We start from the raw sequence: 15,633 nt of genomic DNA, 5'->3' as shown, positions 1-15,633 counted from the left end.
TTCTTCTTCTTCTTCTTCTTCTTCTTCTTCTTCTTCTTCTTCTTCTTCTTCTTCTTCTTCTTCTTCTTTTTCTTCTTTTTACCTGGTGCCTCTACACAACAACGCAATAAATCTTGTTTAGGAAACCAAGAGTCATAACTAGACCCTGCAATACTGGGAGTTAGTACTTGGAACTGAAACTTGTTTGGTGTGAGCTTAACTGTTTTAGATGTAATTAGGAAACAAACTGAACATGATAATGAGCCTGTTGATGAATCACTGCAGACATTTTTAAACCATCAGTTCATTTCCCTCTTTACCGAGCTGCAGCTCCATTTGCCACCATTAAGCCTTCTCGCAAATAAGCTTGTGAACTCTGCATCCCTTCGGTGCCTTGGCTCAGTTGCCTGGGAAAGCCTTGACTAAATTCGTTTTAAGTTTCACCTTCTTTGCCTGTATCTGGATGTTGAATGCAGCTGCAGAACCATGTCAGCTGCTTCCGTTTTAAATCATGACCAGAGCTTCAGATGGCTCCGAGGATGCTCAGAGACCCTCAGGATTGTACCTTTCCTCCTGCACAGCTAAGTAACTAGGTAGCTTACTCCTTTCTTCTTTCCCTGCCCCTCTTCATCTGGCCCACTCTTCTTCTCTTTCTCCCCCTCTGCTTCTTTTGCTCATCTGCTTATTAATTTTGGTTATCCGATAAATACACAGTACTTGGCACGATTGTAGACACTTAGTAGTCAACAAACCCAAAAGCTCCAGCCTTGCTCACATTCAAGTGAGTGTGGCAGTGGTCAGTAGACATGGTAAGTCGGTGGTGTGCTCTGTGAGAGGGGGATAACTAATTTGGCAAAAACAAAATTAAAATGGAGTATGAGTTGAAGAATATTCCATAATAGATTTTTTTTAAGGTGGCATGTGACTAAAGTCTGGATATGCTGGGGTTGGGACATAATAGCCTGCTGTTGTTATATCATATGGACCTCTGGCCTCTTTAATCTTCTTACTTTAAGTTCTGCATGCTTAACTGAAGTTCTGCTCGTAGCCTTGCCTATGGACATAATCAGGCACCTTCTGCCCCTCCCCCATACTCTTTCCCTTTCCTCCCCCTGCTGTGTATGAATGTCTGCCACTAGCTCCAGAGCCCTACCCTGACACCCAGATCCTTCCTTATATCACCTCCCCAAGGACTTTTCTCCTGTACTTGTCGCCTCTCTCTCTGCATGCTCACATTGGCTTCTCTATCCAGTCACTAAGACTGTGCTCCTCACACTTGTATATTAGGAATAAAAATCTCACATAACCACATAATCCAATGATGATTCCATTTCTCTTTTACAATGTACAGAAAAATGCCTTGAAATATTTGTCTAGTGTCCTGTATCCATTTCATTACCCCTTCAATATACCTTAGAAGTTGCCTCTGTATAGATCATGTAGGGCAAGACTCCACAGGCCACCCCTGATATTTTCCTTTCATCCAATAGAGACTCATCCCCTCCCTAAAAAGCCTTCAGTCTGGGTCATGGAGACAGTGCAACCTCTTTCAAGTGTCTCCTGGCTTCACCGCATCTTTCTTAGCCTTCTTGGTCACTTTCTTCTTCTATTTAATATCTAAATTTTAGGATATCTTTGGGCTTGATCTTGTGTTCCCTTTCCTTATCTCTGACTCTCTGTGACTTCACCCAGTCCCATACAATTATACATAGATTCATACATAGATTTATACAAAGTCTATGGGTATCACTCAAGGCTTTGTTACCCCAAGCTTCAGGTAGAAGTCACTTCTTAATTTTTAAGGTGATTGAGTGGACTGTACATACTGTTCTTTGTTGTTAACAGGGACCAGAGAAGATGGAAACTTTACTCAGATACCTTTGTCAGGAGCAGGGAAATATAACTTACTCAGGACTCTTCCAGGTTCTCTCAGAGCTCATGGCCCAGAACTCATCTCTAGCTCATGTAGCTAGCTGGATGGTTATGCTTCCATGTACACCAAGAGAGAAGAGAATCAGACTCCAGGTACACTAGTATACCACATAATTTCAAACATAGTACATATTAAAGATTAATGTGATATCACATACATTTATACATCTTATATGAACTAGATAGGCATAGCTATCTATATTCATTATACCAATGAAAAACTAATATGAATTGAGTGATAATTATTACTTAACTGCCCCTGTAATGAAAAATAGTAGAAGCCCCATTTCTTTTTTTAATTAATCATTTTATTGGTTTACATTTCAAATAATATCCTCCTTCCCAATTTACCCTCCACAAACCCTCATTCCATCCCTCCTCTCTCCCCTCCCCTTTGCCTTTATGAGGGTGCTCCTCCACCTCACCCATTCCCACCTCACCACCCTAGAATCACCCTATGCTAGGGCATCAAGCCTCCACAGGACCAAGGGTCTCTCTTCCCATTGATGCCAGATAAGGTCATCCTCTGCTACATATGTATCTGGAGCCATGGACCTCTCCATACTCTTTGGTTGGTGGTTTAGTCCCTGGAAGCTCTGGGGGGTCCAGTTAGTTGATATTGTTCTTCCTATGGGGTTGCAGTCCCATAGCTCTTCCATTGGGGTCCCCATGCTCAGTCCAATGGTGAAGCCCCATTTCTTGACAGTTTTCTCATAACTTTTAGGCAAATAAAACAAAAAACAACAAACAAACAAAAACAAACAAACAAAAACACGTTCTGTAGCATCCTGTGATTTAGAGCAATAAGAGGTCTAAGCACAAGGGTGTCGCCAGCCTGTTTCTACCTCCTTAGAATGTATCCCATGACTTGGAGCTTCCTCAGTAGCAGCAGATGCCAGTTTCCCTGTCCTTTCTGGGTCTTACTTGTTTCGTAGCAGTTCATAACTCGCATTCACTGAGAACATAACAGCACATGGGTTATTGACTAGATCCTAACTGTGAGCACTTATCAGTGGATAGATTATTTGTGATAACAAAAACCATAAACATAATGATGTAGTTTTCCCCAAATATGTGTGCATGCACACACTATTTTCAAGATGAGAGTGTACTTTTCACTGAGACCATAACTAAATATGGATTAGCCATCTTTCTAGTTTGTAGTTAATGGTGTCATATTGCCAATTCCACAACTTCTAGTCAGTGATGACTGGGGTTGTTTGTTACTATGGCATGACTCAGCTAGTCAAACATCGATTGTCTCAGACTCCTGATGCTCTGTTTGCTAGTTGGATATTAGGGGCTCATAGGGTTGATGTAAAGACTATATTGTCTCGTATTCAACTAATTGCAACACAATTTTGATAAAAGATAAAGTATTATCCTTACCCCCAACAGTAGAAATTTTCTGGTTATTGCCTGGAGGAAAGTTTATCTTAATTTCTCACAAATTAAACATTTGTGATATCAAGACAATTAATATTTTTCTAATAATAGTGTTTTAACAAGACAATCAATAATGTGGAAAAACTGTCAGACATTTAGACCCCAAGATTTTCATAAACTGATTTAGCAGTTGTTCTCACTAAGCACTTACTTAGAAAGCTTCTAAGTCCTGGCAATATCACTTGGGCAAAGCTGTAGGCGTTATATTGTTGACATAATAGCAAAGCATATTGTTATAAAATTAATTTGCTAAAATGTGTGTTGGTTTTATATCACCAGAGAAGACATTATCTCAGTCCTAGAAACTCGAGACAGCTTGTTTATGTTTCCGTAGTTTGCAAAGGTCAAGTGTCTGGGTATAACTCAAGTGAATCCTGTAATCAGGATCCCTATACTGCTATCCTGAGGATGTCAGCTAGATTATATTCCTTTCTGGAGTTCAGGTTTTCTACATGGACCGAAAATGAGTTGTAGACCTGAACCTCAGGAGGTCTACCTGCCCCACAACATGAGACCTAAAATAGTAAGAATTTACCAGACAAAGAACCTCTATATGAGACTGTTCTGGAGCTTAGCAGTTTAGATATAGGAAGAAAGAAATCCAGTGTGACTGAGCCCAGAGACAGAGGGAAGTGGTACAAGATACAGAGTAGCCATAGCACATACTGGCCACATTACTGATTTTCTAGATAGACTCCGGAAGCCATGATCGCAATGCATCTTTGCTGTCTGTGAGAATTTAGGCAAAGGTGGCATGAGAGAACCCATGTAAAAGGCTATTGCAGGATTCAAGAAGAAAGCAGACTGGTGGTGTCTTGGAGGATGGAGGCAATGTCTGTAAAGTAGATATGCTCAAGAGTAGCAAAACGATCAAATTAATAAGACTTGGTGATTAACTGACTCCATCATGAATTAAAAATGGGGAAAAGATGATTATGAATTTGAGCCACTAAGTGGATAACTGGGACATCAGTGAGATGGAGGCTTTCTCTCAAGAAGTGGATCTAGCTAAGCATTTTAAGCTGGAAATGCTCCTGAGATAACCAAGAGCAGACATTATGGTAGCCTTTGCTAGAGTGATCTGGGACTTGGACAAGTAATCTAGTCTAAAGACAAGTCTTGGAGATATCAGATGGCACTGACTGCCTCTGGGAAGAAGTGACATCATCCAGGGAAGATGGGGCAAATGAGATCAGAACCTGAATGGAGTCTTGGGGCATCCAAGTTAAACAGACTGTTAAAGGCTGTTTACTATGACAGATGCTAATGTTATCTTCAGGGAATGAATAGTTTGGTCATTTAGAATCATAAAGTACCAGTAAAGCTTCTTTCCCTCAGCACACAGCCTCAGTTTCTCTCTCTCTCTCTCTCTCTCTCTCTCTCTCTCTCTCTCTCTCTCTCTCTCTCTCTCTCCCTCTCTCTCTCTCCCTCCACCCGAGTGGACATGTGCATACACAGTAGAATAGCATCAGCCAATTCTATCAGAATCGGCCAAGAAGCTTCTTCATACTACACTCACAATCTCAGATGTGTCTCTAAGAGAATCAAGAATAACAAGCGAAACAAAATTCTCTTTAGAGACATATGCCCTCATTTTTCAGAGAAAACTGAAACTAAGAAAAGCACAAGTCATTTGCCCAGTGGCACACAGCTGGTTAGATGGCAGCCTCTTGGGAGGAGCTGAAATTGCTTAGTGATTTCCCCTGGATCTTTAATTCTCCAGGAATGTATATTCTTCCACCAGCTTCACAGAGCAGTCTACAGGCACATGGAAAAACTCTAGCATCCATTATTCATGTCAAAATGCCAACCGAACATTTAGTACATATGGGAGGAAAAAGGGAATACTCTCTTGTTGAACTTATTTCTATCCAATCACATCTGGCTTTAAAAGAGCCCTGCATTGTGTAGACCCAAGTTAATCAATGTATCACAGGATATTTAAAGCAATCACTAGGTACTGTACTCTAGATTTTAAAATATAACTATTGTTCTACAGAATGGCAGAGGGAGCCAGTAGATAATTAAGGACACCCGTGGAAGCCACAGATGTCTTCTTTTGGAGAAGCAGCTTGGAAGCCCACTAAGCAGCATGCACTGGGCTGCAGGCTTTCTTCAGCAGGCTTATTCTCTTGTGTCTTTGTTCCTCCTGTGCACTTGATGGGGGAGGGGCGATAAGGTAATAGGGGCAGCCTCATAAGGTTGGCATGAAAAGGGAATGGTTCAACTTATTTAAATGCCGTAACATCTATCTAACATGTGGTGGGTGACCTTGTACAGCTTCTCCATCCCCTATCTACTGCCCAATTAGATTCACTATGATTTTCTCTATCCAAGAAGCTTATCTGAATCTCGGGGAGAAAGAAATGAATTTCTACCATTTTGCTCCAGAATCTGATGGTTTGCTTTGTTCTCATAATAGTGTAGTCACCTGAGGGGACACAGAGCAGATGCACATGGCCATGACAGTTTGACCCTTCATGCTCAATAAATTGAAACACCAAGCATGTTTATGCCCCCCTCCGGGGCCTTTACCTTTTTCATTTTATGCTCTTATTCCTGGGAATGTTTTCTCCCTGTATAATCAAACAAATTTCTTCAACTCTTTCTTTAGATCTCTGTTTAAATATCACTTTATCCAAAAGCTTATCCACACTCTTCTATGTAAAATAGCATTTCCTCCTCATCATTAGTATTATTAGCTAAGAAAGGATTGCATATTCTGCCAAAAATTCACCTGTATGCATATCATTTAATATAATGCAGTCAAATAGGTATTTCTACTAATTCCTTTAGCTGTGGAACAAGACAGAGACATAGAGAAGTTCAATAGCTTATGAGGATCATAGAACTGGGAGGAGGTAGTGTGGATCACAGAGCTGGTAGGGGGAAGTGTGGATCACAGAGCTGGTAGGGGGTAGTGTGGATCACAGAGCTGGTAGGGGTTAGTGTGGATCACTGAGGTGGTAGGGAGTAGTGTTGATCACAGACCTGGTAGGGGGTAGTGTGGATAACAAAGATGGTAGGCAGTAGTGTGGATCACAGAGCTGGTAGGGGTAGTGTGGATCACAGAGCTGGTAGTGAGCAGTGTGGATCACAGAGCTGGTAGTGAGTAGCGTGGATCACTGAGGTGTTAGGGAGTAGTGTGGATTACAGAGCGGGCTGAAGGTAGTGTTGATCACAGAGCTGGTAGTGGGTAGTGTAGATCTCTGTTGTCCAACATCAGAATCTACATGGCCATGTAACTTCTGTAGCACAGCCTCACATGCAGCTCTGTACTTAAGCTCTCTTGTGCAGTAACCTCAAGAAAGCTTTAAATCCCATGTTATCCCAGCTACACTTTGTGTCTCTGGTTCAGCCTTCCCCTGGAAGCTCCAGACTCGTTTATCAAATGTTCTATAAGATACTTTTCCATGAGCATTTTGAGACAAGCATTTTCAGAAGGTCCAAGTCCACAATCTATTCATGCACCTCCATTCCCTACTTCTATACCTCTGTTTTCAAACCTGATCTCCCTAATTTCTTCGGAATGACGTCAAGAGTTATAAAAAGTGACTCTCTTTGAGAGTCAGATCACGTGTGTTAGATCATGCTATATGGATTCATTTATTTGCTTTCTTCTCATCTTGCTCTATTTAGCCTTTATTTATGAAATTCTTACATCCCGAGGCGAGTAGTGTGATTTGCATAATTTTTATTGCTAGAATCTACTATTTAGAAGATATTAAATATTTTCCTGTTCAATGAAAGAAAGGAATGGGTATTTTATCTGTTTCTGTTACAAGTAGTTCCTATGTTACTTGACAATTTCTCCAGTTGTTTGTCTAAGCATCTGCTTCCTATTGTCACTAAACCGTGATTTTTGTTTTCACTAAGCTTCTACCCTAAGGAACATTTATTGCAGTATTTTGATGACATGACTCATTTTCACTTCTATTCACTCTGACACTTGCACGTTTAGATTTATGTGGCAAGGGACTCTTAATAACAAGAAGGGACCTATTTGAAATGGCAGCACAATCATTCAGCAGTAGAGAAAACAGTGATATATGAGTTGCATAATTACCAGTTAACCGTTCTGCATTTATTATTCAGGGATGGAGCTCAGAAAATATGCCATTCAGGTCAGCCTTATTGGTTACTGATTGTCTAGTTGAACACAAATAATAAGCCAATGCACTAAATGTCCCCCATGATCATGTAAAGGGGATACATTTACACCAACACACACAATTACACAGAACCCACAAACAGGTATTTATCATCATTCTTGGGAATTAATCAACAGTTTTCTCAAGATAATCAAAATAAAAGTAAGAGCCCCAGTCCAATCTTGGTCCATTGGTAGCTTAAGTTTCCATTACGCCTATCACCAGGGTCCTTTGATTCTTTGTTGCTTTGCTTTCTAAAGCAGGATGTTCTTCTATGATTATCTTATATAAGCTAATAGCAGAACAAGTCCAAGAATGTGTGCCTTAAGAAGCCACTAGATGAAGTGGTTTCTCACCAAGGCACCTAGGACTGTGGGCATCACAGTCAGCTGTATCTGTAGACAGCTGTGTGTTCATGAGTCAGCTGACCTGCTTCTCCCATGAGTTTGAGTGGGAATAAAACAAGGTAACATATGAATGCATTTTGACAGCAGAAAGTACTGTGAATAAAAGCTATTTTAATATCAAGAAAAATAAGTAAAATAAGCTACAAGTCTCCATAAAACATCATGAACATACCACATTGGAATTCTCATAAACAAAGCAAATGTTTCAGTAAAGAACTTGGCTTTTCACTCTCCCAAAGTGCAGCATTAATGATGGTATTTGAGTGAGATATTTTAATGTATGTATTTACATAGGTTCCAATGTAGTTGTTTTTCTATTGGCTTGTTTACTTTGTGCAAAACTAGCCATCAGAGCAAAGCCATGGAGAAACTATGCTCTAAATATGTATTATTCTTTAAATAAGGGTTTGTTGGATTGTATGTTTATCATGTTATATAAACCAATCACATTCCCATGTGTTACATTCCTGTATTCAAAGTTTTACTTTTTTATAGGAAGGTGAAACGTAATCTTACAGGAAACCTAACTTTGAGCTATTGTGCTCAATACCTGAGAGAAACATATAAAGGAGGAAAGGTGACTTTTGACTCACCACTTCAAAGGGTTTAGGCTAAGCTATCCTGGCTCTTTTGCTTTTGGGTCTGCCACAAGAACTTGGTAGATCAAAAATGTTTACCACACAGTGACCAGGAAGCAAAAACAAAACAGAAAGTGGCTGGTCTCTAACAAATACTTAACACCTTTCCAGTGACATAACTTCTTTCCACTGGGGTTTTACCTTCCCAAAGTTCCAACACTTTCCAGTATCCCTGTAAACTGGTGAAAAGTCTTCAACACATGGAGCCTGCTATACACAGAAGTCTTCAATACATAGGAGAATTCTACACATGGGAGCCTTTAACACATGATGTCTTCAACAAATGGAAGCCTTCAACATATGGGAGCATACCACACATGGGAGCCTTCAACACATAAGTGCCCTTAACACATGGGTGTCTTTAATAAATGGGAGCCTTCAACATATGGGAATCTTCAGCATATAAGAGCCTTTAACACATAGAACTTTCAGCACATTGGAGCCTTCAACATATGGGAACCTTCTGCACATGGGAGCCTTCTACACATATGAGCCTTCAATACATGGGAGCCAACAACATATGGGAACCTTCAACATATGACACCATCAACAATATATGGGAACCTTCAGCATATGACGCCATCAACACACTGGAGCCTTCAACACATGGGAACCTTCTACATGGAAGTATTCTACACATGGGCATTGGAAGGCTTTTAAGATGCAACTATACACATAATGAATTCTACTATGTCAATTAAAATCTCTTAAGTGATAGAGGCATGATGATGCTTACCTATAAGTCTAGCCCTTGGGAAACTGAGGCAGAAAGATCTCAAGTTCAAAGCTATCCTAGGCTACATAGGAAGTTTGGGACCACCTATTCAACAATGTGCCTGCACATGTGCTTGAGCATGTGTGTGTGCATGCATGCACAGACACACACACAATCCAAGTGAGGAGAGCACAAAATCATGCCAGACTCAGAAATGTATATTTAATATCAACAAAACAATATTTTTTGGAAATCCAGTCATTCAGCTCAGATCTGTCATGTGTGTTATAACTTTGGAAATACACTGTATATTGGAAAATAAAAACAATCTTTTCAAAAGTTCAAAAAACTATTCAGTTTGCAGATTTTCACAAGGAGAACAGAGTGTAAGGGATCACTGGCTTGCCACACTTTGAGCAGACTCCTTATTTATGATGACTAGCTATGTCAGCTCCTAAAGTCACTTCATCAATAGTAACTTCCAGCTTCTCAAGACTCACAGCACTCTTCTGCGCTGGTCTAACTGTCCACATTATACAGGGAATATTTGTGCCTCATAAAAATAGGGACAGATGATCCCATCATACTCAGCATTGCCACAGGGAGAGTAACAGAGGCACTCCTTGTCCTCAGAAGCTCCGATCTCAGGAGCTTACTTGTCCCAAGTTAGAAAATAAAACCTCTCTTCAGTCTGAATGTCCAAAAAGTTGAGTTTTTCAGATGTCCTCTTCCTGCCACTAGGAAAATGAGTACTGGCCCTTCTCTCTTGTAAATTTCAGCATTGTACTGAAGGTCCCCAGAAAACTATCATTCACACGACGCACAACCACTTTTAATTCCAGTTCCAGGAGATCCAGTGCCCTGCCCTGTGCTCACTCATATACATGATAAAATATTTATTTCCCTAGAGTGAAGATTTATCCCAGAGAGAACATAAAGTTGAGCTTCTATTTTTATCAACTGCCAAAACATAGACGTTCTTTTAAAAAACTTTTACTTATCGTTGAGAATTTTATATACATATTGAAATATCATTCCACACTCCATATCCGCTTCTAATTTTCCCCCACATGCCTCCAACATACCTCTACCCACTTCATGTCATTTTTTTATAACCCACTAGGTCCAATTAGTGCTGTCTATATGTGCATAGGTGAAGACTCATCCACTGGAGGGTGGGAGTTCTTCCAGTGGTCTCTTAAAAACAATGGTTCTTCCTCCCCAGTTATGTTCCACTGCCATTACCTCCTTAAAATGTGTTGGGGCCTAAAACTCATCTATATCATGATTGTGGTCATCTTAATCTTATGTGGGTCCTATACAGGTAACCATAGTTGCTATGAGTTCTTGACTGTGATATCCATGCTGTGTCCAGAAGACAGTGTGTCATAGCATACCTCCCATCCTTTGGCTCTTAATGTTCTTTCTGCCTCTTCTTCCCCAGAGTTTCCCAGGCTTCAGTGGTAGTGATGGGTTAATACAGATGTCCCTTTTAGGGCTGAGCTTCTAGACTCTCTCTCTCAGCTCTTTAGCCAATTGTCTTTACTGAATGCTGTCCACTGCAGAGAGAATCTTCTCTGACCACAGTGGAGGGCTGCACAGGTCTATGCATATAAATACTTGAAGGCAAACTGACAGCATGGCCATTTAACAAAGTAAGAGCAACAGGTTCTACTCTAGGACCTGTGATCTACCCAGCCATGAGTTTTGAGCCAGAGTAATAGTACCAGACATGAAATTATCTCCTGTAGAGTAGCACACATCCAATCAGAAAGTGATCAGTTATCCCATATGCATAATGCCTACTGTACCAGCAGGTGCATCTTATGCAAGACTATAGCATGATCCAGAGCTGGGTGAGGCCACTGATCACTTTTCTCCCCTAGCAGCAGCTTGCACAGCCCCTTTCAACACTATGGAAGTTTACAAGTAGGGAGGAAGTTTTCTGATCAGTTTGAGACTGATGTTTTTGTGTCCTATAGCCAAGGTGTGAGGTGTCTTCAGTACAGGGTCTGATTGTGTCATACAATGACAGTAGCCTGTGTTGTTCTGTGTTGGGGGCCACTCTAGCCAGTAACTACCAGAGAAGTTTCCCTCTGCCTTGTACTGTGACTTTCATTTAGTTAACTCTGTCTTCCAGAAGTGACGGAACCCATGAAGGTCAATTCCGTTCAAACTCTTCTTTTTTAAGTTGTGTTTTAAAATTAGTTTATTAACTAGAGGGTTTCAAAAGGATATATATATATATATATATATATATATATATATATATATCTCCTTGGTTTTTGTTACGCTATACAGTACCTTCTACCATCTTTCTGTGTCTGTGTCTGTCTCTGTCTCTCTTTCTCCTTTAATCTCTTCTTACTCTGATAAACCTCAGTATTCCCTCTCCTCACACCCATTTTGACAGATATTAGGATAGATATACTTGCTGGTTTCCTAGTTCCATTTGCTAATAATACTTTTTCCCATCCCCTTCCCCTAAGGTGAAATGATGAGTGTGTGTCTCTCGAAGGCAGGAAAAAGGTAGATCCTGTCCTCTGATCCAATTTAGTCTGGGTCATTTTATTTGGAGAAAAGAGATCCCTGATACGCACTGTTATTACTGAAAGTTGTGTGTGTTAACAATTCCTGTCATTTGACTCATTTTATATTGTTTTCTTGGCTCTCCTTTGGTTAACTGTCCTGGCATTTTATTTATTTATTTATTTATTTATTTATTTATTTATTTATTTATTTATTTATTATTGCCTCTGTGTTTATCTTTTTCTTCAGACTTGAGTATTCCAGCATCCTGTGTAGGGCTGCCTTAGTGATCATAAATTCTTTTAATCTGTTTTTATCTCTCCTTTATTTTTAATAGATGGGTTTCCTGGGTATAATACCTGAGTTGACAGCTGTGATCTTTTAGGACATGAAATACATCTTACCAGGGCTTTCTGGTTTTAAAAGATTTTGGTTTTCTTAATCAGATGGTATTTGTCGGGCCTGAAAGGCTTGGCCTTTTCTTCTTGTGGCTTACAATATCTGTCCTTTGTCCTGTGCTTTTAGCCCTTTAATTATAGCATGTCACGAGAAAATCCTTTTCTAGTTCTGTGGGTAGAACCTAGGTACACCCAGGTGGGGATCTGCTTCTCTAAGTGTGGTCATTTTCCTCAGTGATTGTACTGAAAGTCTATCATGTGCTTTTGGTATGACATTCTACTCCTTTGTCTATGCATGGCATCCAATGGTTATGTCTTCTCATGGCTTCCCAATGCTCACCCAACTTTTGCCCAGTGATTTTTATAAATTTATCACTGGTTTCCACCTTGTCTTGCAGCCACATACTCTGCTTCCCACATGACCCATTCTATTGCTGAGGCTTTCTTCCCAGTGAGGGTTTTATTTGGCTTCTTGGTTTTTCATTTCCAGCATCATTACAGTTTGGCTTTTCTTCAGCAATTCTCATGGTTGGTTTCTGGTCTCGTCTTATGTGGTCTTCTTCATTTCATCCATGCCTTAGAATTTTGTCCTCTTTGAGTAGTTTGAATGTAGTTACTATCATTCCTTTGAACTCTTATCTGGAAGTCCTTCCAGTTCATTCTCATTGGGGCCCATTATTATGGGATTGATACCTTTTGAAGAGGACATGTTGTCTTGGATTTCTGGGTTTGCCCTGGGATTTGCACATTTCAAGTTGTAATGGGAGTGTGGGCCTGGGACTGATGGTTTGGGAACTGCTAACCTATTAACACAGGGAGTTAGGGAAACTAGAAGCATGGAAAGGGAATTCAGGGTCCAAATCTTACTTATCAGCACTGTGGAATGGGCACACAAGGGAAGTTTGGGCAGAGTGTTCAAGGCCTGGAGGCTTAACTGTCAGCAGAGATTGTTAGGAGGATCTGTTAAAGTTAATGTTCTTGAATTATTTTTTAAAATTTTACATGACATACAGCATGCATACGGAGGGTGTAGGTAAACAGGTGACAATCTTACACATTTGAACTCTTTGGATCACTGTATTTCTTATACATCTTTCTACTACTTTCCTCTCCTTTATGGAGGGCAAAGTCCAAGGAAAGATTTTGCCATTGGTTATTCATATTCTTCTTACCATAGGTAAAGATCGAAGCTGTGGGATGCTTTTGAGGGTGTGGTGTTCTAGTTTACTTCCCCATCTAAGTAATTCATTGATTTTAAAGTCCCCAGAGACTCAGAGGCCTTGGGAAAGGGCTGCTGACCAGTCCAGCTTTAAATCCCATGTCTCCTTGCCAGACTCCCTCACCATCTTTTGATTTCATCTTGTCAGCTTTGAGTACTTCTTTTCTTTACTTTTTGTGGAGAGAGTGTGTGTGTGATGTATGTACATGCTTGAATGTGTGTTTGCATGTGTGTGGGTTCACACATGTCAGGGCATGTGCAGAGACTAAAGGCCGCCATCAGGTACCTTCCTTGATAGATTTCCACTTCTTTTTACTTCAGCAATGTCTCTCGCTGAGTCTAGACCTCACAGACTTTTCTCTGCCCCAACCATGTTGGGATTACAACTGGGTCACACCAGTCTGGCTTTTATGTGGATTCTGGAGCCATAAACTCCAGTTCTTACACTTGTGTGGCAAGAGCTTTATCCACTGAGCCATCTCCTGACTCTTCTTTCCCTTTAATAAATCTCTCCCTTATAATTTATTCTATATAAAGAAGCCAGAGTGATCTTCGAACTCTAAAATCAAGATGGCTTCCCTACATTCTAAGCATGAGAGTCAACAGTTTAGGAAGAGCTATGCACTCACTTCTGCTTGCTTTTCCAGCCTCTAATCCTACTCCACAGACTTCGCATACCTCAGGCACTAGCCTTTCCCTTGAACAAACCAAGTAATTTCTGAGCTTGTGACCTTGGCACACATCCCACACTCTCTTCCCAGCTGCTTCCTGTTCCTCCCTCAGGTCTCAACTCAGGTCCCCTCCACAGAGAGCCTTTTCTTGACCTCTTATCTAAAGTAGTATGTGCAGTTCTTTATCCCATTACTTGATCTTCAGAATATTCCCCACTCCCTGAATTTAAACCTGTTTTTGGCATATGTTTCTTTTAAATATTTATGGAGAATGTAAGCGCCACTCTTTCTTCTTTTATTCACAGCTGGGTGTCCAGTACTTTATACAGGGGAATGTTTGTTGAATGAATATATGTACACTTTAAGGGACTGGCTTATTGCCAAAGAATGGCCCAAATTGCAAACTCCAAATTCATACATTCCAAGTTCCTGCTGCACTTAAACTGTGGGAGGCTTAGATATACTTTTCAATTTAGTTTCTTTTTTCTGTTTCAGTCCTCTCTAATAAATAGTGACATTATCTTTGTGAAGTTGCATGCCCCATGGGAAGTCCTTGGAAGATATGCAGAGCAAATGAATGTACGGATGCCTTTCAGGTAGGTGTAAATGTGTTTCCCCACTGTTCCCGTTCTCTCCCGTTCTCTCCCGTTCTCTCCCGTTCTCTCTCTCTCTCTCTCTCTCTCTCTCTCTTGGTGCTGCTGCTGCTGCTTTACTGTAAACCTAATGACAGTCTCTCCTGGAACAAATAAAATCATAGTGCAGGCTGAAAAAGCCATTATGGCAGAAAAATTTCCTAATGTTTAGAAAATGCAAATAAATCTTCACACCCATAGTAACTCCTTCCTGCTACCAAGGAGCATTTCCAAGTAGCAAGTGCATTTTGAACAAGTTGTTTCTAGAATTTGTGTGTATTGTGGCTTTGAACAGCTAGACACTATGTACCATGGTCTTTAATGAACAGTCCCTTCCAGGAAAAAAAAATTAAAAATCTGTTTTCCAAGAAATTCCACAAAATATAATCTTTTAAAATAACCCATTTTTAAAATTAAGAAGTCATAAATTCTATACAAGGACAAATAATTGGAGTGAATAAAGATACTTTGTGTAGATTGTTAGATTGTTTAAAAAGATAAATTTCCCTTCATCAGATGGTGGCTGTTCTTATTTCATTATAGAGTAAGAGAATGTGATCTTCATTTGCAAGATAAAAAACAAAATGAGATAATAAGCCTGAAATTACAAATGCAAGGATGTGCGTGAGAGAGTAGGGTGCGGGGTGGGGGGTCAGGGACTCACCAATGGAATCTGCTGATTTAGTGCCAGGGATAGCTCAAGAGTGACTTGTGTTAAGTACTTGGGCTTTTCAGCCTGCAGGTAAGACCAACATAGATAAAAAGAATTAGGCAAGAATGTATCATCTCTATGAAATGCCTCTTAGTGGGCTGTGAATGTTATAGAAACCGGCAGTCTGCTAAGCTCAGAAAGAGAAGAAGCAGGGAGAAAGGAGAGAGAGAGAGAGAGAGAGAGAGAGAGAGAGAGAGAGAGAGA

The 15,633-nt window shown here is 40.3% G+C and overlaps 1 protein-coding gene across 1 annotated transcript in view; it reads left to right on the top strand.

The window, feature by feature from the left end:
* Positions 1–15,633, top strand: part of Ano4 (anoctamin 4) — a 162,760-nt gene that overhangs the window by 25,453 nt on the left and 121,674 nt on the right. Inside the window, exon 4 of the mRNA XM_028783084.1 lies at positions 14,581–14,681. Coding sequence (XP_028638917.1) covers positions 14,581–14,681 — 101 coding nt within the window. The remainder of the gene's footprint in view (positions 1–14,580; positions 14,682–15,633) is intronic.

The sequence above is a fragment of the Grammomys surdaster genome, unplaced genomic scaffold (genome assembly GCF_004785775.1).
Source record: "Grammomys surdaster isolate TR1022 unplaced genomic scaffold, NIH_TR_1.0 958, whole genome shotgun sequence".
Classification (NCBI taxonomy): Eukaryota; Metazoa; Chordata; class Mammalia; order Rodentia; family Muridae; genus Grammomys; species Grammomys surdaster.
Note: the sequence above shows the minus strand (reverse complement) of the source record. Positions and strands in the feature narration are given on the sequence as shown.